Here is a 25588-nt window from a genome sequence, read left to right on the forward strand (position 1 = left end):
ACAACTTCCAGCAGCACCTACGTGCGCTGATCGAAGCAGCAACTTAATTTATATATATATATATATATATATATATATATATATATATATATATATATATATATATATATATATATATATATATATATATATATATATATATATATATATATAAGTTGGGAGGGGGGGGAGCAGGCTGACATTGTAGATTGTTTCTTGGAGCCAGTAAAATAGGGGTCCCAGTCTAAGAGCAACACAACAAATCTCAGCGCTCAAGTAGCATGCGACAGCCTTCTATTCCTACACGCACGGCCTCCGAGAATCCGCGCGCACCGCGCAGAATCACGTAGGCCGCGCTGCGCATAATATTGATGCGATCAAAGTTGGCCCGGGCCGTAGCGAACAGCGGCCCGTCCCAATCTCACGAGCGGGTAGATACCGCTTGTGTTTCGGGGCAGTGCGTCCAAGCGTGACCGACTAGTTTGTGCGCCGTCAGGTTGCCTCGCAATGTCACTTCCCTGCAGCGAGCTTCCTTCTACAGGAAAACAAACCGAGCAGGAGAGCAGCAGCACGGTCCCAGCTGCGGCATTATTTTAATCTCTCCTCGCGGAGCGCAGCTTCTCGAGCTCATTTCGTTTAAACAGGCGGGTCACCCGTGTTGCGACTTGCACTTCAGATGCTCGTCATTTGACATTCGCGCAATGCATGCAGAAATAAGTCCCGCTCGCAAACACTCCAACCCGTGCGCTGCCACAGCAGTGACCGGAAACAAGATTTTCGTGAATAGCTTCGCACCAGCCCGCAAGTGAGTGTGTCGTCCGTCCTATCGCTTTGCCGCCAACAACAAAAATGTCATTATCGCGGCGGGGTAAAGCAAGAGGCGACGCCAGTGTGAACTATCTCGATATGCCGTTCCATCTCAAAACCCATTGGAGTCTTGTAACGACAGCAACGACTCAACTGTTAAATGAATAAGTCGCACTATCGTTGAAATCGCGACGATCGAGGCCAGACATGGAAGGGTAAAAGGCGTGCTGATCTTATCTGAGAATTCTATTCAGCCGATGATTCTCGCAACAGATTTTGATATGAACGAGATACTTTCGATGTTCGTGAACGACTGATTAGGCGCGTTGGCGTACTATCTTGTCTGCGCGACTACTACTGAATCGCACCGTCGAAATGTATACGATAAGGTCAGATCAGTTGTACACGACGACAAAAACAATCGAGAATCGACAACGGCCGTTGAAGTATCGCCAGAAAACATGAATCGCGACGAAATAACGAAAATTTCTTGCGAAGCCAGGTGGTCGCCATTGTTGCTTACAGGCTGCAAGGAAAACGTGGCGTTGGTGTTGCAACTCATTTTCAAATAATTTTAGCTTTTGCGATCGTTCTGACAAAGTTGAGGCATAAATGTATTACTCTATATTACTTTTACGCAATTAAATCGTAATATAAAAGTTTATATAGGCGAACCAGTTTTCGCCGAAGTGGGACGGTATCAGACGCGTGGTGGCGCTAGGTGTCGCGCTATAAAGTTAACTTTTTTTTGTTGTTGGTCGTTTTATTTGTTGTGTCATTACTGCGCTAGGACTCGTATATAGGGTAAGTTTGGACGCCACTGTTTTCGAAATTTTGCATTTGCGCCCCGATTTCCTCGACATTCGACGTATAACGATCCTCGTGCCGCGAGCATCGGGTCGCGTTTATTTAGGCCTTTTCGCCATCCCAGTAGCGTCGGCGGGACCAGGTCATAGGGCGCATTGTCCGTTGTCGTTCGAAGCTTTTTCCCAGGAAACACGGTTAGGCGGGCGCGGGAGAGATGCTTTTAATTTAGCGCTTTCGGCGTCGTCAACGCGATAATCTCATCGTCTCCGTCTGAAGACCGCACGACCTCTTCGAGCCCTTCGCTACGCCAGCGGTGCTTCGTTGTTAGCACCGGCGACTTCGTGGAAGCGCCCCGTCCAAAGCGGCCGGTAAACACATCGCTTCTCCCTACGGCTTTGGTGATATGGTGGAATGCCTATCCCGACAGTACCCCCACAGTTCGGTGATGGCGGACGGGTGGTTTTTTTATCGTCGGCGTCTTCGTGCGGTCGTCCGATGTCGGTGAATCATCCCCGAATTTCGGCCCGGTTATATCCGCGGCCGCTTCGGTAATTTGTTCGAATTAGCGCGTTTGAGCGCGGCTCTCGGGTCAGTTTAGGAAACGAATTTTTCCCCTCCGTGCCCGGTGGTTGCAGCGACGCGTTAGCCAATACTTACCAGCGCTCTTCGTGTTGATCAGTGTTGGCGCGGACTCTGCCGGTTCGCAGCGATTTTGCGGAGCACTGTTTCACGAAGCAACAGTTGTTAACTTCGGATCGATACATGTATTCACGCAAGCGGCATCGGTGCTACCCTGACGCGACGTTTGCCGCAGTGTATCGCGTTGTTTTCCTACATTGCTCGCTTTTATTTCGTTCGGCCACTTATGATTGCGTATTTGTGCCGTTTTGTTCGTTATTAAGCTTGGAATTACGTCTTGCTTACACGATGTTTACTTTCTTTTGCTTTCTTTTTAGAGTCGAGCCACTTTTTTTATTTGCCATGGATAAAAAGGTAACGCAGCCACTTTTTGTTCGTTACGTTTCGTTATCTAATTTGATTCTCCCTCTTTTGTTACGCATTTTGCATTGGTTGTCACTATGTTGCGTGTGTGTATTTAAAGCGGCGACATTTCATCCGTGCAGGCGAATTCTATATGCATAAGGAAAAAACAATAAGAGCTTGCAGCATCTTAATTAGTGTCAGATGCGTCGTATGTCATTTATTGTGAGATGCAGTTTTGATGCTATGGCAGCTAAGATCGCGCGAGCAATATAGGAATGGTGTCATGTCTTCGGAGCTTCGCAACACTGTCAGTGTTCGCAGCTGCGCTGTTCGCTTAATGTGCAAGAGTCAATTGCTTGGCCTACGTGGCCGGCATTCATTGTTCATTTAATGTAACGAATCGCCACTCTCAATAAGCGACTGTTGGGTACCTCGTCTCCTCCCACCACTGCTCCCTGCCCCTTTCAGGAACTTCTCAAAAATCGTGGATAAGCTGTATGTCAGAGTAGTCAGGGATTGCACACAACTAAGTCTATAGCATCTTTATTGGTATAGGCACATCAGTTTGGGAGATTTATGATTCAAGCTAGTGTTTCAGGTTTAGGGCTTTCACTTGGAGTAATAAATATGTAGTGAATAATAAGTGTAATAGGTAATCAAACAGTTTGCAACAAGATAGCATTTTTCGGAAGCTGGTTTCACTTTGTTTTCATACAGCTGCGATGTGCATAACATCAAAGCAGTCTAGGCAGCTTCTGCATGGTGATTAAGGCCGGTGATAGCGTATAAGGAAATGATCATACAAAAAAAAAAAAACACAGCAGTACCTCAGTATCTATTTTAAACCCTTCAGAGATCTTGGCAATCCCAGCTTGTCATAAATGACTCACTTTTTGGCTTATGTTGAGGCCACCTTATCTTCAGCAGTTAGCCATTTTCTGCAGAGTGAATGGTGTTTTTGTTTTTCCACAGCATAGATGGCAAAAGACATCCTGTGTGCTATCTGTAATCTTGCTGTATCGTAACTGTATTATTGAACATTGCACGTCATTAAAAAAAAGAAACGACTGGGCGAACCCTACAAGGGCCTCTCACCAAATTTGGCAATTGGAAACAAACCGCTGTGGCAATTAGACGATGCAGTGGCGTTTGTGTCTGTTAAATATGAACTATAGTCGAATACAACTTGAGAAGGCAGCGGCATTTCCTCCTCAAAGGCGGATGAACACAAGTCTGCACCAATGGGCACGCACTCGGGACTGACGTCATGAGCGGGACGGCCGGTGGCTCCACCTTCGGAGAACATCGGCGCGTGCATGAGCAGGACTATTTCTTTAGTCGCGGAGGCGATCGGTTGCCGCGCTTCGGTCGTCTGGGCGGGGCCTCTCCTGTCTTCTTAAGTTGTATCCGACTATAACTGCAGTCGTGAAAAATATTTGAAATTTAAGCAGGAGGCAGAGTGTCCTTTCTCTCTACAAACCATGGTTCGACCAGCAACACACAAAAACTCCTCTGCCGCACTTGCATTATTGCCAACCACAGCAAGTGACTTCACACTATCATTCAATATGGAATGAGGGGCTCCGCTCCTTGAAATGTGCCACTCTACTACAAAAATGTGGAGAGAGAAACAAAAGTGGGGTGCCAGGGCTTTCCATGTGAAAATGACGTGGATGAAAGCAGGGAAGGAATGCCACTTGCAGATGCTAGTCAAGGCAGAAGGGCTAGTGCCTCTCTTGACAGCAACACTTACCTCCTGGTAGATTGAAAAAGGACAGTTAAATTTAAAATTTGAAGAATTTCAATGAAATTCTTCATAGATGGCCTCAGAGTTCAGCACCTTAACTTCTAATGTTGCCTAGTAGCGGGCCTTACAAGGTGCTAATGATAACAGCTGTTCCTGCCTCTCACATTTGAAAAAAAATTTCTTGCTGGGGCAACATCACGAATAACCAGAAGTCTGATGGGGAACTGGCTTCTGCTCACAATGGAATGGAGGTGTGCAAGCTAGCTTTTGACAATTACTTTTGAGGTGGATTCAGAACAGTCACTTTTCAGGCACATGCTTATTAAGAACTGTTGTCTGGAAATGTGAAGAGCACTTTAGTTCCTTTTTACTTAAAGGGGTCATGAACCCTCGGGCTTGGCGAGAAAACATCCTGTGGAAAGCAAGCGCTCCTCTGAACAGCTCGGCCAAATCTTGCTGTAAAGAGAGTTTACTAGCGGAGCACGAAGTTGCCATTTTCTCAGGTGCCCTCTTTTTCATACAGAGGCCTGTGTTCAGTCTCTTCGGAGCTGCCAGTGCCTGCTGTTTGCCATTGAACAGTGGGCAGCATGCTATTGGCATTGGCCAATAGCCGGCATAAATCGAGAGCGGCATTTGGATCAGATGCACGCACTTCTTGCCACGGGGTGCCACCGTGTGCCGGCACTGCACTCGATAGTCTGCTGCTAACGTTACACAGTGAGCTACACTTGCAGGCCGGAATCGCAACGGGAGAGCACGATCATATTTCATCACACGCGCTCAAGGTCATGACATGCACTCGTGTAACTCCTTTCCCACTTGCCATTCCTCCCTGTTTAGCTTCCAGCATGCTTTTCGGGATGAGAGAAAAGAGCAAGTGCTTGAAGCGTGCAAGAAGCTCCTGTAACCCTGGTCGTTCTTGACAGATTCGAGAAATTCTTGCGACAATCGATTCGTGAGGGCAGTTAACTCCGACACTGAGGTCAGTCGATGGTTACGTGGAAAAGTGGTTCATGATCCCTTTAAGTACGGTGGTTATAAGATGGAATGAGCACCTCTATCCATATGGACAAAATAACCATTGGTCCATGCTAGTCATAAAACCCACTGGGCTTGGACTGCGAGATGACATGATGCGGCAGGTCGCCATGTTGACACTGCACCCTGGATTTTTATTATCCAGCCGTATGCACTTCATGCATCCCTTTTGTCACTTGTGACAACGTAATGATCTTCCTTAAATTAGCACCAATTTACTGAAAAGCTGTCAGTAGGATTATGACTTAAGCAACTTCTGTCCGATTTATTTCATTTATTACAATACTGCCAGTCTGGATTTCTAACCTTAGGCAGGAGTGAGTTACAAGTCAGCACAAACAATAAATACGTACCACAAAAGATACAGTAAACAGCTACAAAGCGATGCGGCAGTGTACTTAAATAAGAAGATTTCAACAAAAAGCCTGATTAGATATATATACAGGGAGATTTGACAAATGCGCATCAAAGTTCATTTACATCAAAGGTATGCATTATTGATTCGAAGGCATGTAAATAAGATGATACCATTCGGCATTCGACTACAGCTGCGGGGAGTGAATTCTAATTTATTATAGTTCGAGAAACATCGAAATGTGTTGGTGTTCCATGAACACTTTTGATACAACGGCAGCATGGGCTTGTTGGTGATTTATAATAGACACATTTGCACAGCACTAAGTGAACGAGGACATATGAAAGGACACAATCTGCTGGACACAGTCTGCTGCTAACAGTACATTACTTCCTTCAGGCTAGGCACCACTAGTGCAAAGCTGCCTTCATTTTTATGTTCCAGGCTATATTTGCTATTGATTTTTCACAAATGATGTCTATGTGTCTATATAAAAATCAATCTCTCAAGTTATCTCACCATCAAGATTTTGTGTCAGCACCCCTTTAGAAATGATCTACAATGTTGCCCGTTGCATTAGTGTAGCAGCTGTGGTGCTGCACTGATAAGTACGAGAGCGCGTGTTCTCCTAGACACCAGGGCCGCATTTTCAGCGAGGACAAAAATGCACACACACCCATGCTCTGTCTCTTTAGGCTCAACTTAAGTTAAACCAAAATTTATACTCTTATTTCTGCTGTCTCCATTTTACACGAAAACAGTTAACGTTTTGTCCATTATTTCCAAAGGCATTGCACTCTTGGGTTCTGCACTGTTAGTGTATTACATTTTTATACTGTGGCACAGACAAGCAGGCCTAAGGATTGGGTTTTTTGGTTAAAGGAGGGCTCTGAAAGGCAGTTATATTTAATATTTTGCAGGCTATCAATTGGTTTTAACAGTCATAAGTGAACCAAGTGTCTAAGTTGCAGCCTCAATATTTGTTTATTTATCTATTTATTTACAGAGTACCTACATCACCTCGAAGGCGTTACGTAGGAGAAAGAGAGCGGTAACAGAAATAACGTGTTCTTGTGCCTTCCTAAGAAAATATAGTGGTAAAAAGACAGACAGATAGTATACACACCTAAATGTGTATCCGTACCTATGGGTCCTCCATGCAGACCAACTACACAAACAAAATACAGAGCGTAAACATTGCATCTGTAGATACCACTGTAACGTTAAAAGTTCAGGGCCATTCCTGGTTATGGAGGCGATAAAGATAAATTCCTTTTTTGTGTGTGTGTGCATGTGCATTTTAACGCACCATCATTATAATGTGCCTGCTTTTTGTAGGTGATTTGAACCAAGAACAATGGTAGGAAGCTAGAAATGGGCAGGTTATGTGATGGAGGCAGTGATGCACAATAGCATTTGAAATCGTGTGGTTATTACAGCCAAGCTGTTTTAGTTGACCGTGCTGGCGTTGGCGGTAATGCTGCTCGCTAGTCACAGGAATAAAGAAATGAACAAAACAAAATTTTCTTGGCGAGGTGAGGCTTGAACATTGGCCGAGCAAGTGTCATACATACCTCTAGGCTGTACACCCACACTTGCCGAACATGAATTTATGGGAAGCACGTGAATGCGATGTACCAACGATTGTAACACAATTGAAAAGCAGGAAACTTGCTATGGGCGCTTCGTTTAAATATTTTCTCAGTTAGGATAAAGGCATAAAACCTAGTGGTGCTTTCAGTAAAAGATGACTGTAAAGCAATTCACACTTTCTTTAGAGACATGTAAATTGTAATAAACCAAAGGAAGACGCCTGGGCACATAAGAGGGTCACGTAGGTAATGGGGAGTGCACACTTCGCAGGATTCTGGCTGTGCCATTGCCTGAGCCAGCAGGTCATGTGACCAATGAGGTGTAAGCACGTGTATTTCAAATCTAGCACTGTATTTAGGCCACCATATGATCTTGCTAGCCAATCACGTACACACGTGCGCTTACAAGCTTTGCTGTCCGACTATTTTCACTGTGGGGAACTGGCTGGCTTTTGTGATTCATGAACGACTGTTTAATGGAGAGGAGGGACATTTTGTGGATGTTGATAGATGATCGACATAGTTCTAGGGTGTCGTAATGCCTTACATTGCAATACAGCAAGTTGTACGTTTGGGCTACACTTGCGGACAACTTTTCTTTGCAATGAAGGGAAGGCTACAGAGCTGAACCACGCGTGTGCTACCGCTGAAGAATATAGTCCCACAATTGCATCCGTGTTTTCTGCGTGAGAATAAAAAAACATTACTTTATTTTCTATGGGACGCTGTTTGAAAAGAGGGTCAAGCGCGCACCAAGGAGATGTTGTATATTTGTTTTAGTTTATGCAGGTTCATTTCGCGTTTTTGCTCCTTTGAAGACTTCACAACTTTTACATGCACCTCACAGTCAAAATGGCGCCTTCGTTTTCAGATGAGCGCTCGTCACCCTTCAGCTTTTACGACGACTCGCCGAAGGAGCTTGTGATGAATTTCACTAACAAATGGTTGTCTAAGCCTATGACAGTCATTTGATTATTCGAGCGGCCGTCACAGGAGATACGGAAGGTTCACTAACCAAAACGAAATTTGAAGTGCACACCGAACCGGACTATTTTGCAGAGCAGTACGTGTGCAAGCTCCACCCCTGTAGCCTTTCCTTCATTGCCAAGAAATGTTGTCCGCAAGTATGCTTGTGATCAGTTGTGTTAGAACGTGGAAAGCTACCCCTTTCAGTCACGAATTATGATGCACTGTCTGCAAATGCATCAAATTTGCATGGCATGATTTCAAGGCACTCAGTATTACATTCCAGGAAATAAAATGAAGGAATGTGTTGTTTTGTGTGAGTTTCAGCAATTAATGTTAATTAGCACGTAATTAAATATCTAATTATTCTGCAATCAGTCAGCTTCAATTCTTGCGTAAAAGGAATCAACTATTAGGCCTGAAATGCATGCACAGTTTGTTTTTTGGTTGTATGCTTTTCGAGCGAAGAAAAAAACTCCTGACGTCAGTCCTGGGACGTCGCACGTCGAACGATCGTCGAACATGGTAGTGTCTCTAGCAAAGTGATCATCTGCAGCAATAAGCAGCATAATGAAGTTAAATAACCGCTAGTAGTCCACTCAGAGAGCCTGCACGAATGTGCACACTAAGTTTCAGGTCATTTGAAAAAACACGCGGTGCGTGATACGACTCCGAAGTTGATGTGTACAAATGTACACACCGTGACTGAAAGGGCTATACACAACTCATGCAAATTCAGTATTGTAGCATTCATTATGTCGCAAGCGTCACATGGAAGCTCGTGTACGTATCTCAATTTGCATGTTGAGAAAGAGCCCTGGAAATGTAGGTTGGTTTGTGGGATTTGACGTCCCGGAGTGACTTGGGCTATGAGAGACAATGTAGTGGAGGGCTGCAGATGATTTCTATTATGTGGAGCTCTTAAATATGCACTCGAAATTGCACAGTGCATGGACCTCTACCATAACACAGGTGCCATAACCACAGGTTATGGTGCCCTACCTAAATGCAAGCCCTTGAAAATGCAATGCTAATGACAGTGAGGAATTGTAGTTCAAGTGCATCTTTTAATCTTGTTGCCTAGTATTGTAGCTGGTTCTTGGTTTATATCGCTATTAGCTTTATTAGGTTTTATTTGCGGAAAGGCTAGTAGTAAAGAAGTAGCAAAAATATAGCTGCAAGCTCATTACATATAAAAACGAACAAAATAATAAGGCTACTGCTTTTCTTTTTTTCTTATTGTAACGATGATAGCTGTGATTGAGTCTTTCACTTCTCAATGTGTTCACCTGCAGTTGTTTTAGATAGTTGCATGACGGTTCGTCCAGATCTCCTTAACACTTTCAGTGTTCATAAAGCACTAACAGCAGCAATAATTTCAGCACAAATGCTCTGTTTTCGTTAACCTAATATCTATTTTGCTGCATAGCTGGGTTACCCCGCAGTCACTATTTGCAAGTTGTACTGTAATGGCGAATATGACCCCTAAAGGGCCTTCAGCAAGTGAAAGTGACCTCAGGGTGATGGGACAAGGCCAGAGACAACACCAGAATTTTTCCCTTGTAGGGGAAGGCCACAGTGAAATTTTCCAGGGGGGGGGGGGTGAGCTTGCGATAGGGTCAGCTTTCTTGCACTTAAGGAGGGGTGATCAGGGGGGAAGGATGACACAAAAATGGCAGGTGTGCTGATCAGTGTGCCTTACTTAGACCTTGTCTTCAAAAGTGCAACCCCACCAGTACGCAATTCCAGCTCACACAAGAAGTAGCGCTCTTACTCCATTTTGATATGCTGCCTAATTGCAGTAGTAGCTCAGTTATCAATGCACGCCGGGAGTGATAAGATGGAATGCGCGGGTACTCATTGGCTGCATGTTGTCCAGCGGAAGAGCCGGACCCCCAAGGCCGTCGCCACTACAAAGGCCAAGGCCACAAGCACAGCTCCCGCTGCCGAGACTCCTGTCAAACGAGGCCGGGGAAGGCCACCAGGATCGGGCAAGAAGAAGTTAGCCGCATCGGAGGGCAGTGCCAAGAAATCCTCGCCCGCTGTGCCTGTGGCCAGTCCCCAGAAGAATGGCACCAGCGGTCCCGAGTGCGATCGCTGTTCACGGACATTTGCCACCGAGCGGGGCCTCAAGATGCACCAGCGCTGGCCCTGCAAGCCAGAGGCTGCTGTAAGTCTGATCCCACAGCTGTGCTTTGATCATTCATCCATTCATATTCCTTGTGACTGCAATTCTTTTTTTTGTCATTTGTCAAGTGGGTGTACCTTGATTAAGCTGACTTAGCATCTGTCTTTAATGTCCCGCTAACTAGTGTTCGTGTTGAATATTTTTTTAACTATGTCTGCATTAGTCTGTATGTTCAGATGATTTCAGGTGTATTCTGAAGCCCACTCAGCCTCAAGAAACGTGGTTAATTTGGCTCTGGCTAACTCAGTTTTCCAGTTAATTCAGTTTCAATTAAAGGTCCCGCCTGGCGTCAGTACATTCTATGGGAAAACAGTTAACTTGGTTTGTAGTACAGGCCAATCATATGGGCAGTTCATCGAAGTGCGCACACACCTGGTAGCATTAACTGATAGGGCTAACATACTTGTCACAATGGAACAAGTCACATTAGCCACACTTCCACAAGACAAAATACAGAAATGTTTAGGTACAGCAGACTCTCAAAAATTCAAACTCAAGGGGACCCCAGGATTTTGTTTGGATTATCAGATACAAGCACAAATGTGACCAGCAGCGTTGGCCGATTGTGAGGTGCATTGCTGTTGTCTTGTTCTTTTTTTGTTGTTTATTTTTTCTTTGTTTTTGTTCCAAGTTACAGGCAGGCAGTTGCTTGGCTTTGTCTTTGGCTGTCCTAAAAATTCAGGGCTTAGTGTATATACTCAGCTAGAAAGAACAGAGGCAATTACTATCTCCAGTGCAGACAAGCTAAAGGTATGAATTAACAGGATTAAGCAAATGGTTCCGTTTGACCTAAGTAGCTTTTAAGTACATTGAAAACATGGCAGGCAAACCAAAAATTAAAATTTCTTTGAATCAACTGAGAGTATGAAATATTCCAGAACTTCAAGCAGTTAGAATTCTCCAGTACATGCAATACATTCTCTCATGTAGCCTCGGTGCTTAGACTTCAAGAATCAGTTGGTCAGTAAAGCTAACCAGCATGTGTACTCCACGATAGCACATCAGCATGGCTTTGACGATCATCCTCCGTTGATTTTTCCCCACTCTTTTTTTCTACGCTGTTTTCTCATCTTTCTCTGTGTCGGCACATCTTTCTTGCTCTCTAGAAAGACGACGCGGACGAATCGTGTCGCCTCCCATTGGACGACGTCATGGACTCGGATTCTGACTCCGACGTGCCGCTGGGAAAGGTCGCGAGTGGCAAAGGGACCCGCTCCAAGGGCAACGCCGAGGACGGAATCGACGGCAGTCCCGACCACCCCAAGGGCAGGCTAGCGTCGGCCAACAAACCGCAGCTCATCTGCCAGCGTTGCGGACTCAGCTATGACCCCAAACGAGATGGGCCACGCTGCAAGCACTGCACGCGCGACAACGAGCACAGTGGCGAGAGTGGAGACGAGGAAGACAAGGCAAGTGGATCCCGCTCCCCGCGCTCTTGGCAGGAGGAACTGTACGGGTGGAATCACCACAATGATCCGTCGGCCTTTGACGGCCTATTTTCATTCACGGCAGGCAAATTCGCACCACTCAATGTGTTTGAGTAGGGATGCCACTGGTCTCCCATCATTAGTCTTGTTATAATTGTTTTCTTTATTGCATTCCGACGTCTGTCGGATCACTGGCATCTAAGGTGGGGCCTCAGGATGGTACTTGTAGCTAACATATCACATTCCCTTTTGCAGTTTTTTTTTATGTACATCTTTATGACATGTTCCTTCGTATGGGTAGTCTCGCTGATCCATTAAATTGCAACGTTCGTGTCTCGGCAGACGTTTCAATTTTTTCGTAAAACCCGGATTGTGATCGACTGCACATTATTGCACATACGGAGCAATGCAATTATTTTCTGTGTCATGAGTAAATTCGTCAGTGCAGTTCTGCCGCAAGGTAAACCTTCCGTGAATGGAAGAGTTGCTAGCAGTAATACTTAGGTGAATGCTCATTTTATTCAAATTCAAATTTAGGTAATGCTCACGATTGGTCAAAGCATGCAAGAGTCTTTTTGTCGTGCACGCAGGTGCTGTTGCTGTCCTGAGGCCTCTCCTCATTTCCCACTTTTTTTTTTCTTTTACAGTTGAGTCATTTTGTTCCATGCCCCATGTCTTGTGCCATGCATACATATCATTGTTCCTGAATTAGTATTTCGTGCAGTTGAAGAGACATGGCCGGCTTATGCGCTCATTTTTGTGTTTACAGTCTTTGTTCGCTAGAGTGTGAGAGTGTTTAAAGTTTTTTTTTTCTTGTGCATGGAAGAGTGGTAGACTTACAAGGATTTCTGCAGAGCCGGATTCAGCCTAGAGCACGGCTGCATTCAGACAGCCTGTGATAAAATTATCGCTGCTCCTGTTAGATGACCTTTTATATACACAACTGTTGCAGTTGGCTTGTTTCTGTTAAAAATATTTGTAGGATGCAGTTGTTATAGAATGCTATTTTTATAAATCTGCGCACCTAAACATGACAATGGCATATAGATCATATGTTTTTTGAAGCCAGGTTCTTCATCAACTGCGATAACGAAATAGAGCAATCACTAGTTGTTAAATGTTTACGCAGTCACAGCTTATTTATATGTGCAATCAAACTTGCTTACACTAGTATAGAACCTTTTTTTATGTGCAATCAAACTTGCTTACACTAGTATAGAACCTTTTTTTTCCCTTCAGTAGCGAGTTAATGGCATTTGAGCTTTCACCTTAAATATGTCTGCGAAGCAAAGATTAAAATGACTAGTGGCTCATGGTGAAACACCACCCAGAAATCTTGCATTGTTGTGACCATTAGTACTCAACTTTAACTACTGTCCAACTCATGGCCTATGAAGGCAGGTGTTACCATCATGCAAGTCAAGAGAAATGCGAATGCCCACAACAGAATACTGAATGACTGCAGAAAAGATGAGAAAAACAAAAACTGATGTTTTTGTGCTTTTATAACGTAACTCTATTCCATTTCATTTCTATTCCGGATTCGGTGCTAGCAACTCTGGTTGGTTCAGTCAGTAGAAATTTTTCATGCCACACCCGTTTGTCCTGTCAGTCAAGCAACAACTGGAAACCTTGAAAACCCACAACTTTGATATGGCGAGTACGCAGCAACTGCGCCAAATTATGCTCAACAAACTTGAAAATGTGAGGAATGGAGTGCCTTTGTTCTGAAACGGAATAAAAAATTGTGAATTCATCACTCAAAAAAACAAAAGAAATTGCTCGGTGGCCATTGTACGACCACATGAAATATAATTTATACACAAATAAATTCACTCATGCCACCAGCTGAGCACCCGGCACCAGAACAATTGGCGGGCAGCCATTTTCTATTCCTTTTGGAACGGGACACTCTTCAGCAATTCTGAAGAAGTTTTCGTACGTATATTAATCTGATGGGTTGTTTTCGTTGCTTTCTTTGCATTCCGCATCAAACAAGCGCTGTGGGCATGGCCACGGAAAACTTTCACCAATCGCAGAGTGCTGTTGGCATATGTGATCTAGAAATGGAATGGAATAGTTTTGTGATACTGTGCCCGTTGCAAGTGCACGCACTGATGCAGCCACACTGAGCTTTTCTGCACATGCAGTCAAGAAGTTCATTATTTGGGTGTAGTCTTCCCGTGCCCTCAAGATCACTCGGCTTATTTCAAGAGCTAATTCACGAGTGGGCCATCAGAGTGTGTCATATTATTCACTGCTTGTCCCTAGGTGCAAACTGCTGTTTCTGAACTAAAACAAAGCAAGACCTTTACTATACGCATTTGCACTGTAATGCAGGTGTCAGTATAACCTGTAGCTATATGCGAGATTTTTATATCAGTGGGTTTGATTGCAGTGATAAGTTGCGACTGTGAAGCGCTTCCTGTCCTTCCTAAAGTTACTGCATCTATACAGTATTTGTTTTTGAAAGAGTTGTAACGATTTAACTTGCTGAACGTCAGCAGACACTGTCATAAACCAAAGATGAAGGGGGATCACTGTGAGAATCCTAGTGCAATAGTATGTCCTAGCTTGGTGTAGCACATAGTAGCTTGCACGTGTTACAGATGGCACGGTGCTGACTGAATTGCAAGTTACGGGTTTGCAAGATTGAAGCAATTGTGTGCTTGTTCTAATTGGATATATTTAATGGCAAAGTTCTACTCGGCACATCTCGCGTCCATTTTTTTTTTTTTATAGCTTCATTTCGTACTGCACTTTCCACCAAATCCTGTGATATTACATTACGCAACACTGTGTGTAAGATAACGGTAGTCACTTGCAAGCAATAACAATTCAGCAGAAATTTAACCCCCTGCCAAGAGGGTCAAAATTGTCCTGTAGCTTTCCACTGGGGCATCCCTCTTGTCTCTAGTATTCTATTACACCTTAAATCTAGTAAGTAGATCACTCGGCCTTCCTTGTAATTTATCTGCGCCTTATCGTCAGTTGGCATGATGATCTCAGTGTGTCCTGAATATTATGCATGCCTCTTATTAATGATGAGGGCAGGCCATTGGTTTAATTTGTATATAAACTGATATAGCATACTTGGCATAGTATGTGTGTGCTTCAAATCTAATTGTTAGGTAGCAGGTGCACACCACACATTGGTAAGAGCTTGCAAGTGACTGTAGTTTATTGTTAAGTCTAAATGCCTACATTGTGTGTAGGGCTAAAGTTAATATATGCGCATGCTCGTGTGTTGATGTGAGGCTTTTTGTTTGTACACCTGTACTTATATAGACAAGGATAATGTTTTTCTTTTTTTTTTCTTGTACTTGTAGAGATGTGTGTGTGTTTATTCTCTAGGGTCATTGCTTTGTTAGCACCGAAGCAGTTACTTGGAACTGCTGGCGGCAAATTAATTGGCGGCAAATTGATTGGCTATGCCACTGTTCTCTCAAGGCCTTTGCTTATGAACTTCAAAAGCATTGTAATTCTCTGGAAGCAAAGCACTTGAGCAGTCAACTACAAAAGAGCGCTAACTTCCAACAAGTGGTTTATTTTGAAATTGAAACATAGATAATATACTATGCATATGGCTCATTCGCCACAACACCTGCCTAGAAAGTGAATAATCTGGGCACATGGAAAGTGATGCTTTGAATGAGTCATGTATGTAATCTATATGTTGCAGCTATGTGTCGGTCCAGCTTGTTGTGGGTTATTTTGAGTTGCAGAATTGTGCAGTTTTCTTAATTCATAAATTTGTCTGCAACCATGTCGACCGTTAATTAAGCGTTGCAGTGTTTTGAGTACTGCAATCAAACAATCCAAATTAAGCCATTCTTTGCAATTGGTGACCGCGTAAGAAAATAGGCACTTTAACAGGCCAGTTAAGGGCACCCAGCACATGCTGTCTCCATCACTAGTTAGTTCAGAGGAGCTAAATTTCTGAACCAGCCAGCTCATCTAGTCAATGGATGTTTAGTGCCAGTACCACTGGAACCAGTTGCTGCAAGCTGGAGAAAAAAGAACCTAGTCATTCTTAAAGTTACCTGGGCATTGAGACTAGAAACGAAGCTCACTTCTTCCATGCCAAATTTGTGTAGCTACCTAACGCTGTTAATGAACTGGTAGTGAAACATATTTAGTAAACTGTTCATTATTGTTGTATTGATAAAGGGGACATCTGCAATATTGATACTCTGTCTCGCGGTATTTAAAAAGTCGTGCAGTACCTCAGTAGTGTGCAGTTGTGGTCGTTAATCTCAAGAGTTCTGTCAACAGAAGGCAGTGAATGCCATTTAGTAGCATTGTCCTAAACATTCTTGACTTTTTTTTCCTGAATATACAACTAGTTTGCCTATATAAAACCATTTAGTGGGTAATATTAAATAGAGCACTGCACGGGCCCGGGCCGTCCGAAGCGTTTTCCGGCGGGCCCGGGCTGGGCTTGGGCTTGAAAGTGCGGGCCCGGACCGGGCCCAGGCTTGAAGCCGCGGGCCGGATTCGGACCCGCTTATTAAAAGGTGTAAGTCGGGCCTTCGAGCACACGCGAACGTTATGCATTGCATGGTCTAAGGTATACTGTGCCAAGCTGAAGTGACACGTGCAAAGAGCTGGCTCTTAGTAAAGCTTAGCAATAAAAATAGAAAAACAGTTGAAGTGCTATTTTTTTCACCAGTATAAATATAGATTGGCACTGTATATTTTCACTAACGTTTCGTCTGCTGGACCAGACTTTGTCAAAGTAACAAGTACGTGGTGGTGGGTTTCCTTATAAACACGCCAGATCACGTGTGTATATATATATATATATATATATATATATATATATATATATATATATATATATATATATATATATATTAACACCACTAACAATGGGCCAGATCACGGTTGTTCCCATGGGAGGAATAAAGATTTCGGTCTTTTATTCGAGGTTGACACATACGGTACATTTCATTTATATTCCTTGGTATTACATGCCAAAACCACGATATGATTACGAGGCACGCCGTAGTGGCACTGGATCAATCTCGACCACCTCGAGTTCTCTAACGTGCACCTAAAGATAAGTATATACACGGGTGTTCTTGCATTTCGCCCCCATCAAATTGCGGCCGCTGTGGCCGCGGGAATCGCACCCGCGTCCTAGGACTTAACAGCGAAATTGCTTAACCGCTGAGCTATCACGACGGGCAAAGCAACATTTCGATGTATGTACACACCGGATTTTCCGTCCGATCGCCCGCTACAAAGCGCACGGCATCATTAATAATCATCATCAACAACTAATATCCTCTAGCGGGCCCGGGCCGGGCCCTGGCTTGGAACAACAGGCCCGGGCCAGGCTCGGGCTGGGTACGGTCAAGTACGCCTGGGCCCGGGCCGGGCTCGGGCTAGGTTCGGTCATGTACGCCCGGGCCCAGGCCGGGCCCGCGCTTGGAACCACGGGCCCGGGCTGGGCTCGCGCTTCATAAAGCGGGCCTGGGCCGGGCCCGGGCCGTAAAATCCGGCCCGTGCAGTGCTCTAATATTAAAGCTATTTTTATATCAAGACTGCAGTACTTACCAACATCACTGCCATTTCTACAACTCATTTGCTGGTAAACAGGAGACGGTGATGACGTTGAAAGTGTGCTGCATCTAATTTTCATAATCACATTTGCACTTTTTAATCAAGGATTCCAAAGATCTATTTTGATTGCATTTGTGTTAAATTCTCATTTATGTTTACCGAAATTGACTTTGAGAATGTGTGCCATGCATGTTCGTATCTATTGTTATGGATATCATTTTTGGTTCTGAGCATGAAAAAATGTTTGCAGCCTGTTCATTCAACTAACCGATGCCTGAGCTACTAACTCGTATGGGTCTGCTCTTCTCTAACCCACACAGAGTTTTTAAATGTGACGGGACTCATTCGTGCTTTTTATTTTTTTGTCTTTGGTGTTGAAGCATGTGTCCTTTGTTTTCGTTCATAACATGTGAAATTCGATTCACGAATCGAAATGCATCATGCAGTCGCGCTTCAGCGAATTTTGCCTCGAATTGCCACACGACAACACCATCCTGTTGCTTCACGTGAACTCACACTTTTTCCAACATTTTTTTTTTTTTTTTTAAGGGGGGATGGAGTAGAAGGAACGGGGGTGTGCAAATTTTCGCCAGGCAACCTGTCAGAAGTGCGGGGGGAGCGCAGGAGATATGGTGTCAGTTCGATTCGAGAACCGAATGTTCACTGTTGCCAAATTGGGCCCTGTAAATGCAGTGGGTTGGGCAGATCACCTGTGTCATGTCGAATTTGTCACCAGCGCCTGTGTCGTCTTCGCTGAGATTAGTTGTTAAAACGTACGGGGATGCTGTCATGTAGTAAACTTCGCCAGTTGTGCAAAGTGCCAGTGAACGTTGCCGGCCCTGGACTGTGTATGAACTGCCTAGCCATGTTGCTGCGATAGCTTTGAGCACCTTGCCGTGCCGGAGCCGTAAGTTCTCGCATATCCTTGGATCAAAAGTTGCACTTTGAAGCTGCCCGCAACATTCCTCAGTGCCGTACACGTCAGCTCAGATTGTGGGAGAACGTTGTTGCGGCGCGAAGAATGGCGAAACGGGAGCTGGCGAACTTGCGCATGCACTGTGCCAGGAACCACTCGGCCGCACGGAGGGCTCGAGCCGAACGTGGTATGTTTGACCGTAAACACATCTCTCTTTTATCTTTAATTTTTAGCCTTGCTTCGTGTAGTTTCTCTTATTGATCGTTGCATGCAATGGCACAGACGCTGTAGCTGGCAGGTTGTATCGGAGCTGCGTGAATTTGCACACCCCCGTGTCTTTTGGGTTTCTGCCAGCATGCTGTGCAAGAAAGTTTGTGACAGCAGGAAGCCATAATGAGCATTCAGGCACTTTTTTTTTTTTGTAATGCCAAAGCGTTTCTTGGCTAGGTTGGCAGAAGCGTGCACACCCAGCTGGCATCTGCAAAAGGCATCCGCAAAAGCAGAGTCCGGAAAGTACGTGACCTCTCCCACTGGAACTGAGGCCAGTGCCAGCTGCTGCAGCATCCACCTGCAGCCGCGGCTGTGTTTCTCAACTACATTGGCAAAAGGGAGCACTCAGGTGGCATCACTGCCGCGACACTCTGTGCACACTCCACAATGCTGCGGCAACCACCTCCAGCCTGGCGTAGGAGAGGGGAATCCCCACAGCAGACTGTGCAGCGCCCTTCCATAACGTCAACCTAGCCGAAAGAAACGCTTTCGTGTTATCTCATAAGAGTATGCTTAGGGATCCTCTGCAATATTTTGTTTTTTCGCTTTGTCCCAAAGATGAAATTCTTGAAGCGCCAAGAGCAGATATACACCATACAGCATACTGTTGCACATGCTTTAATGGCCATTTTTATTTGGGCTCAAGCTTTTCTTTTTTTCTTTTCCCCTTTATTTCGTTCTCTGTCATTTCTGTTTGGTGTCTCAGTTTGCTGTGCAAATGCCTGCCTCTTGCACTTTCCTTCATACTGACCAGACTGTACAATAATAATTGTCTTCTACTGTCTCATGCATTGGTACATCAAACTATGTTCGAATGAATTCCCGGGTTGACATTCGATTAACTCATTACAAGGTTATGTATGGCATCAAGGTTATGGTGCAGTTCCTCTACAGTAGTGCACAAGGCAGTGGTGATGGTGGTGGCAATGATGATGAAACATGTGACTTCGTTTTTTTTTTTTTATGTGTAACTTTCATTTCGACATTTAGGCATTCGAGGCACAGATGCCCCAGTGAACCAGACTGACCTATGGTCACTTTCATTATGTGTAATTGAAATACTGTTTGAATGAAAACGTTGGCCCCTACAACAGGATGCCCTTGACTGCAAGTGCGTTTTTCCAATTCGCATTTTCTCTCCAAGTCTGATCGCCATAGAACTTCAAGGAGGAACAAAGAATTTGTTAGCATGTTAACAGCATTGTTTTATATGCTTGTTACTTTCTTTTCTTAGTCGTATCTACAATGTACTCTTCCCACTTTGCCTCGAGGAATATTCAACATTCTTGCTGCCTTGCCTTACTTCATTGCCCTATTTTTATGATTGATCATGTAGGTGAAATTGCACTGCTTCACTCATTCTGCAGGCAGTCTGAAAGGCATATGTGTTAAGTCAGTCATTTCGTTCATAGCTTTCAGTGCAGTATTCAATATATTTGTTGCCTATGGTTCGTTGTGAACTCCTCCTTCCTGTATGCAAACGTATCCTAGCAGCATACTTTTGGAAAGTGACTAGGCCTAAGCTTGCTGAGATGATGTTGCGTTTTGCCTACTTGACTCAAGGTCTCAGTCTGTCAGGACTGTCTCCATAAATTGTCCCACGCACAGTCCTCACGGATCGTGCGACAATTTGGGGCTAAACAAATGTGCATACTTCTGTTTCTACCATCTTCAGTTCGTCATATCGGTGTAATTTTGACGTGAACATTTACACCAGAACCTGCCTTACATTTAGCGTCATAGTTTCGTAACAGCATGCTGCAGTGACCTTGAGGAGTTTTGCATACGAATTGTTACGGTGAAAGTTGTGATGTCAAGTTTAAATCTGTGAGCACTGTTCAGAATGTACTCTTCTGGCATTCACCTTCGGGTTTTAGCACTTGCCATGAGGTTTTGACATTCGCGCTGAAGTTTGGTACTCTGTGAAGTTTTGGCACTATGTCAAGCTTAACACTTGCTACAAAGCTTCAGCAGTTGTTTCCACATTCTAGTAGTCTCTGTCAAGTTCTTGCAGTTATAGCACTCTTCATCAAATTTAGCGCTTGCTATCCGTTTTTACATTCACTCTCAAGTTTAGCACTTGCGTCTTAGCTTTCACACTTTCATGTCTCGAGTACTGCCGCTATGGTTCCTGCAAAACTTGGTTTGTGTTGCTTTCTCCTGCTGAGGCCACCCGTTGTATTTCTTTATCGTGTACCTTGTCTGTGTTTCATGTCTCCAGCACTCAAAAACCTGAAGTCGTTGTGCGTGAATTGTTTGTACTCTGTGCTTTATGCAGTAGCTCCGGTTTTTCCTTTTCTGCTTTTTCGTTTGTGATTGTCTTGTGTTACCTGTTTACGTATGTTATCTTAAAGGGGTACTGACACAAACATTTTGGCCTCGAGTTTTTTTGCTGCAATGTGTTGCTGGGGGCCTGTTAGTCATAACACGGCACATCGTTTGCTGCAGCGCGCGACAGATAATTAATTACAGGCTCCTCATTACCGACGAGTGTCAGTGTCGGTCTAAAAAACGACAAGCCTCCGAGTGCAACTATCACCACCTAGCGGGTGCAGCGCTCGATCACGTCAGCACACAGAACTGTGACGCATTTCCGCACGGTTCGCGAGCAGCTGCCGAGAAGTAGGCTGCTGGAGCAAACGCGGCGAAAAAACATGGCGGCTATGACATCATCATAACTTGTTGCAGCGTGGTCACGTGAGGGAAGTAGGGGGGTCCCCAAGGGTCCCCTTTGAGAGTGTCAGTAGCGCGAGGATGTCGACCGCTCACGCAAACTTCAAAATTCGTTTAAAATAACTTCCAAGCTATCTTCGCTGTTGGTATTTTGCAGATATACGCATGTTCACCGGAATCGATGCCGCAGGCTATCTCAGTCGCAAAATTTTGTGTCAGTACCCCTTTAAAGGCAAAAAATTTTATACCCTAATAAACGGAAAGGAGTGTTAAGATTTACTGCAACTTACCTTGCACAGCTGAGGCCCTTTTCTGATATTCTGGTACAGCAAGAACGCTTGAAAGCAGGTCCTAGCTGGTTTGCTATGTGACAGCTCTTATCATTTTGTAACGAATTTTAATCTTTGGCCCCGGTGTATTTGGATAATGGTATCATAACGAAAGGAAAGTGCATTCTTCCTAGCTTAAAGTTACTAGCTGTGTGCCTCTGTAGTTAACATACATTCCTTTTGTGTTGTCTGTATCATACAGTTAAGCTAGGTAAATAGACTTTTATTTATTATTAACCTTAGTTTGCGTTGGAAGCACAGCCATGTTTTCTTTAAGGGACCGACTACTCCATTTTCTACCATTGTGGAAAGCATAATATTAAATGTACGCCTTATACCGTATTAGTTATTTGTAAATTGTTTTAAAAGCTTTAGTCTCCTCTCTCTCTCGTAACTTGATGAGCTTTTTTATTTATCCGTATGTATACGGATAAATATGCTAGCAAGAGCAATGACTCAGCACAATGGTGATACCGCCATATAGTTACATCGTCACAGAGTGGGCTGCCACTGCAATTACAGTCGCAACATACGTATCGCCATTGGCCTACCCTCGCACCCATCATTACCAGTTTTTCTTGTGGGCCCATATAGAGGTTAATGGAATGGTGCCATCAAATTTGCGGCTTTCGCATTCTTTCTTGCAAACGTTTCTTATTGCTCTAGGAAGCATGATACACACTCAAAGATTCATATATTCTGGCTAAATAATTTAATATCACTTTATTCACGTGAACGACTTTTGGCTTCGGTTTCTGGACACTGAGTTGGACTCTGACGTCACTGTGTAGGAAGCCTCAACACGTGGGCCCACAAAGCTGTTACGCACGCAGTGCTGCAGCATCTGCTCTCGCGGACACACGCGAGTAACCATCTGGATGCCTTCGACACTCGCTAAAATTTTTTTAATAAAGAATATTAGCATGTACAGTATTCCTGTATACGCTGAGATGTTTCCTAAGTACCGGGTTACCGAACAACGGTATCGACGTCTTGTGACACTTCGTGCAACGACAGTTATAGGTGTGTTTCTTTGTTTTCTCTGATTGGCTGTGGCGAAAAAATGTTATAAAAGGCAATACATTCGGAACTACGCCACTGTCGATAATTTACACCAGCAGAGAAGTGAAACACATTAGGTATTTGCAACAGAGATTCTGTGGTTACCTGGTTCGTCTCAGCGGCACCAGGTGGCCCCACCTATCCGACCTTTCATGTTTACGGCTAAAAGCAAAGAAGTGTGCAAACTAAACTAAACTTTGCTAACACTCCTTTGCAGGTTCGCATGATGATGCGAAGCACTTTTCAAAATGCGAGCAAGTTTGGCTACTTCTGCAACAAGCTCAGAAAAAATGAGCGCAGTTTGCAGCCAATGCTCTCTTGGCTTGCCCGGTGCAGCGGAGCTGTGGGTCACCGCTCATTGCACGTCACTCTAACGTGGTCAGACGTCACTAAAGCTTTCATTACGCTTCCTACACAGTGATGTCGGTGTCAGTCGTGCTAGTGATGGGTCTCGATCATGAGAACAAGCTTTTAGGCTCACTTTGGAAGTGAATTAAAATATATTCTAAACGTTTATTAAATAAACGCTAAATAGAAAATTTGGTTTTCACATGGCCTATTTTCTCTCAGTAGCTTGGCAGCACTCGCCGTTGACTGTACAGTGAAAGAATAGCTGGTGCGCTGTGCACTCGGCTTTTAGTGCGAGGCTTACGACTGCTACAGGAAATGTTGACACCACCCACACCACTTGTGGTAGTACTGTTATATGGTGCACTTGTGAGACTGCTTGAGGCCCTCTGTCCTTTTCACTCTAGCGTCAAACTTCAGTCTGTTTGTCAACAATCTAATTTCCGCCTCTATGGGTGCAGAGGCTTCAATGGTAGATGAAGTTTTCTTCACTGGAAAGAATGCACTTGAGCTCGATGAAGGCCCGCATGTTAATGTGAAGGGACTTGGTTTGACACAGGGCATCTTTTAATGTGCAGGTTTTCCTCTACTATTGCGGCGAGTCTTAATAGTGCTACACTTCATGTGGAGTAACATTATGGTTGCTTTCCGAAGTGCGAGGCATAGATTGGCACTATCATTGCACATTTGTTTCGGTTGTCGGTCCCTTTTAGGTACCCGTCACCGCAGTCACAACATTAAAGGGAGCAAGAACAGTTACTCCCCACAGTTGTAAAAGCAAGTAGGCTAATAGGTGCGTCACACCACTAGATTGATCACGCTGTGCTTGTCCAGAGCAATATACTGTTATGGTTGCATAATTAAAGGGACACTAAAGAGGAACATTGAATCAATTTAGACTGATAGCTTATTTTATGAAAACACTACTATTGATTCAACATAGTGGTCAATTTCATTTTAATTGTGTGCCAGAATCTGAGCACATGAATAGCAGCATGACATCACAGATTTCATTGTTTTTTTTTCGTGTTTTGGACATATTGGCTCAGCAAAATTTGCTGTAACTTAGTACATTAAGTACCTTGTCTCCTTTGAGGCCAATGCGCAGCCGCCCATTTTTTGTAACCTGAACGCGCGAGCATTGACCGCCGAGCCGATGAGTGGTGTGTAACGGAGGGCAGCGGCGAAATGAATGAGAATGTGCGCATGCGCGCAGTGAACAGTCAGGTGCACCTTTTGTCTGCAAGGCTGTTATACGAAACGAACCCAACCCCACCTGCTTTTTTGTCCTTCTTTTTTGTACTGTTTTAGGTTTGAAGTGGCAGATATCTTTTTTGCCTCGGGAAAGCACTGCGTGAACAACAGGAAATTTTTTTTTAAATGCTGATAAGCATGTATAATCGGCAGGCGTATATCACATCCCATCGATCTCAAGCGCAACCACCACTTGACCTTTGCTTTGTAACTTGATGGCAGCGTTCAGAAAAGGAAAAAAAAGTACTGTATTACGATAACAGTGCTCAAAGTAAGCGGGGGCGGTGTTCGGTTTCTGGAACACCCTAGCAGAAGACAGCTGCACAAGACTGCTTATCGCGCGCATGCGCATATTCTCATTCATTTCACCACTGTGCTCCATTATACAGCCCTTATCAACTCTGTGGTCGACGCTCGCGCGTTCAGGTTAAAAAAAAATGGGCAGCTATGCTTCATTAAGAACCCTAATAGCTACCATCAAAATCTGAGGTCACAGCGAGTTGGTGCAGGAGCTTCAAGGTGGCGTCACCATCTGCGTATTATTCTTGCGCATTTTCTCCCTTATCAGGCGTCTTCTTGCGGCCAGAGTCGTGCTTTTGGAACTCTGAAAGGGTAATCTACTTACTCAAAAATTCTTCTTCTCCTTAGTGTCCCTTTGAAGGACAGCGTAACAAAAAAAAAAAAAGCAGGAACAGTAACAACGTACCAGTTGTTGCAGCCAGTGCTGTATGCAGGTAGTTTATAAAAGAGCAACATTTTTAGTATTGATTTGAGAGTCACTGCAGTGAGGGGGCCTGCCATTATAGTGCAGTTGTTAATGCCTGACTTGAGCCCTCTGTGTGGTCGGTGACTTCCAGGATGGGGAAAACGAAGAGTCTGCCCAAGTCAATGGCGGCTCCCCTCGGAAGGAAGGCGAAGCGGAAGGAGCTGATGACGGCCCAGTGAGGAACATCGAGGCCGTGACCGATGTCATCAAGGCGGCCAAGGCCGAACAGCGTCTTCAGCAGCTGAAGCGCCTGAAGCGTCTCAAGCGGGGCTCGGCTCCGGAAGTTGTCGACGAGACGGACCTGGACTGCCCCGTCTGCGGCAAGCAGTTCTCCAAGAGGTACTACCTGCAGCGCCACCTTCAAATGACCGTCTGCTCGGGCAAGCCCCCGCCCTCTCACACCTGCGAAGTGTGTGGAAAGGTCTACTCCCGTAAGGTGAGTGGGGCATACAACTGCGTGTGTCTGTTGTCATTGACACCGCAGCAATTTAGCGCTGCTTGTCTATGAAAGT

At 44.5% G+C, this 25588-nt stretch overlaps 2 protein-coding genes across 4 annotated transcripts in view; both read left to right on the top strand.

The window, feature by feature from the left end:
• The first annotated feature begins 1486 nt into the window (after positions 1–1486).
• On the top strand, positions 1487–12022 carry LOC125756174 (uncharacterized). Of its 3 annotated transcripts, none has more exons than XM_049415775.1 (4): positions 1487–1590; positions 2550–2586; positions 10155–10445; positions 11570–12022. In XM_049415775.1, the coding sequence occupies exons 2-4, from the start codon at positions 2575–2577 to the stop codon at positions 12005–12007; spliced, it is 741 nt and encodes a 246-aa protein (XP_049271732.1). In that variant the 5' UTR covers positions 1487–1590; positions 2550–2574; the 3' UTR covers positions 12008–12022. The 3 variants fall into 3 exon arrangements, with proteins under 3 accessions (XP_049271732.1, XP_037517629.2, XP_049271731.1); XM_037661701.2 differs by lacking the exon at positions 1487–1590 and adding an exon at positions 1646–1961; XM_049415774.1 differs by lacking the exon at positions 1487–1590 and adding an exon at positions 6724–6768 and having other exon boundaries at positions 2560–2586.
• A 2394-nt stretch (positions 12023–14416) lies between these two features.
• Positions 14417–25588, top strand: part of LOC119394405 (zinc finger protein 250) — a 32449-nt gene continuing 21277 nt past the window's right edge. Inside the window, exons 1-3 of the mRNA XM_049416078.1 lie at positions 14417–14432; positions 18371–18561; positions 25168–25512. Of these exons, the coding sequence (XP_049272035.1) occupies positions 14417–14432; positions 18371–18561; positions 25168–25512 (552 nt within the window). The remainder of the gene's footprint in view (positions 14433–18370; positions 18562–25167; positions 25513–25588) is intronic.

This window comes from Rhipicephalus sanguineus, chromosome 5 (genome assembly GCF_013339695.2).
Source record: "Rhipicephalus sanguineus isolate Rsan-2018 chromosome 5, BIME_Rsan_1.4, whole genome shotgun sequence".
NCBI lineage: Eukaryota > Metazoa > Arthropoda > Arachnida > Ixodida > Ixodidae > Rhipicephalus > Rhipicephalus sanguineus.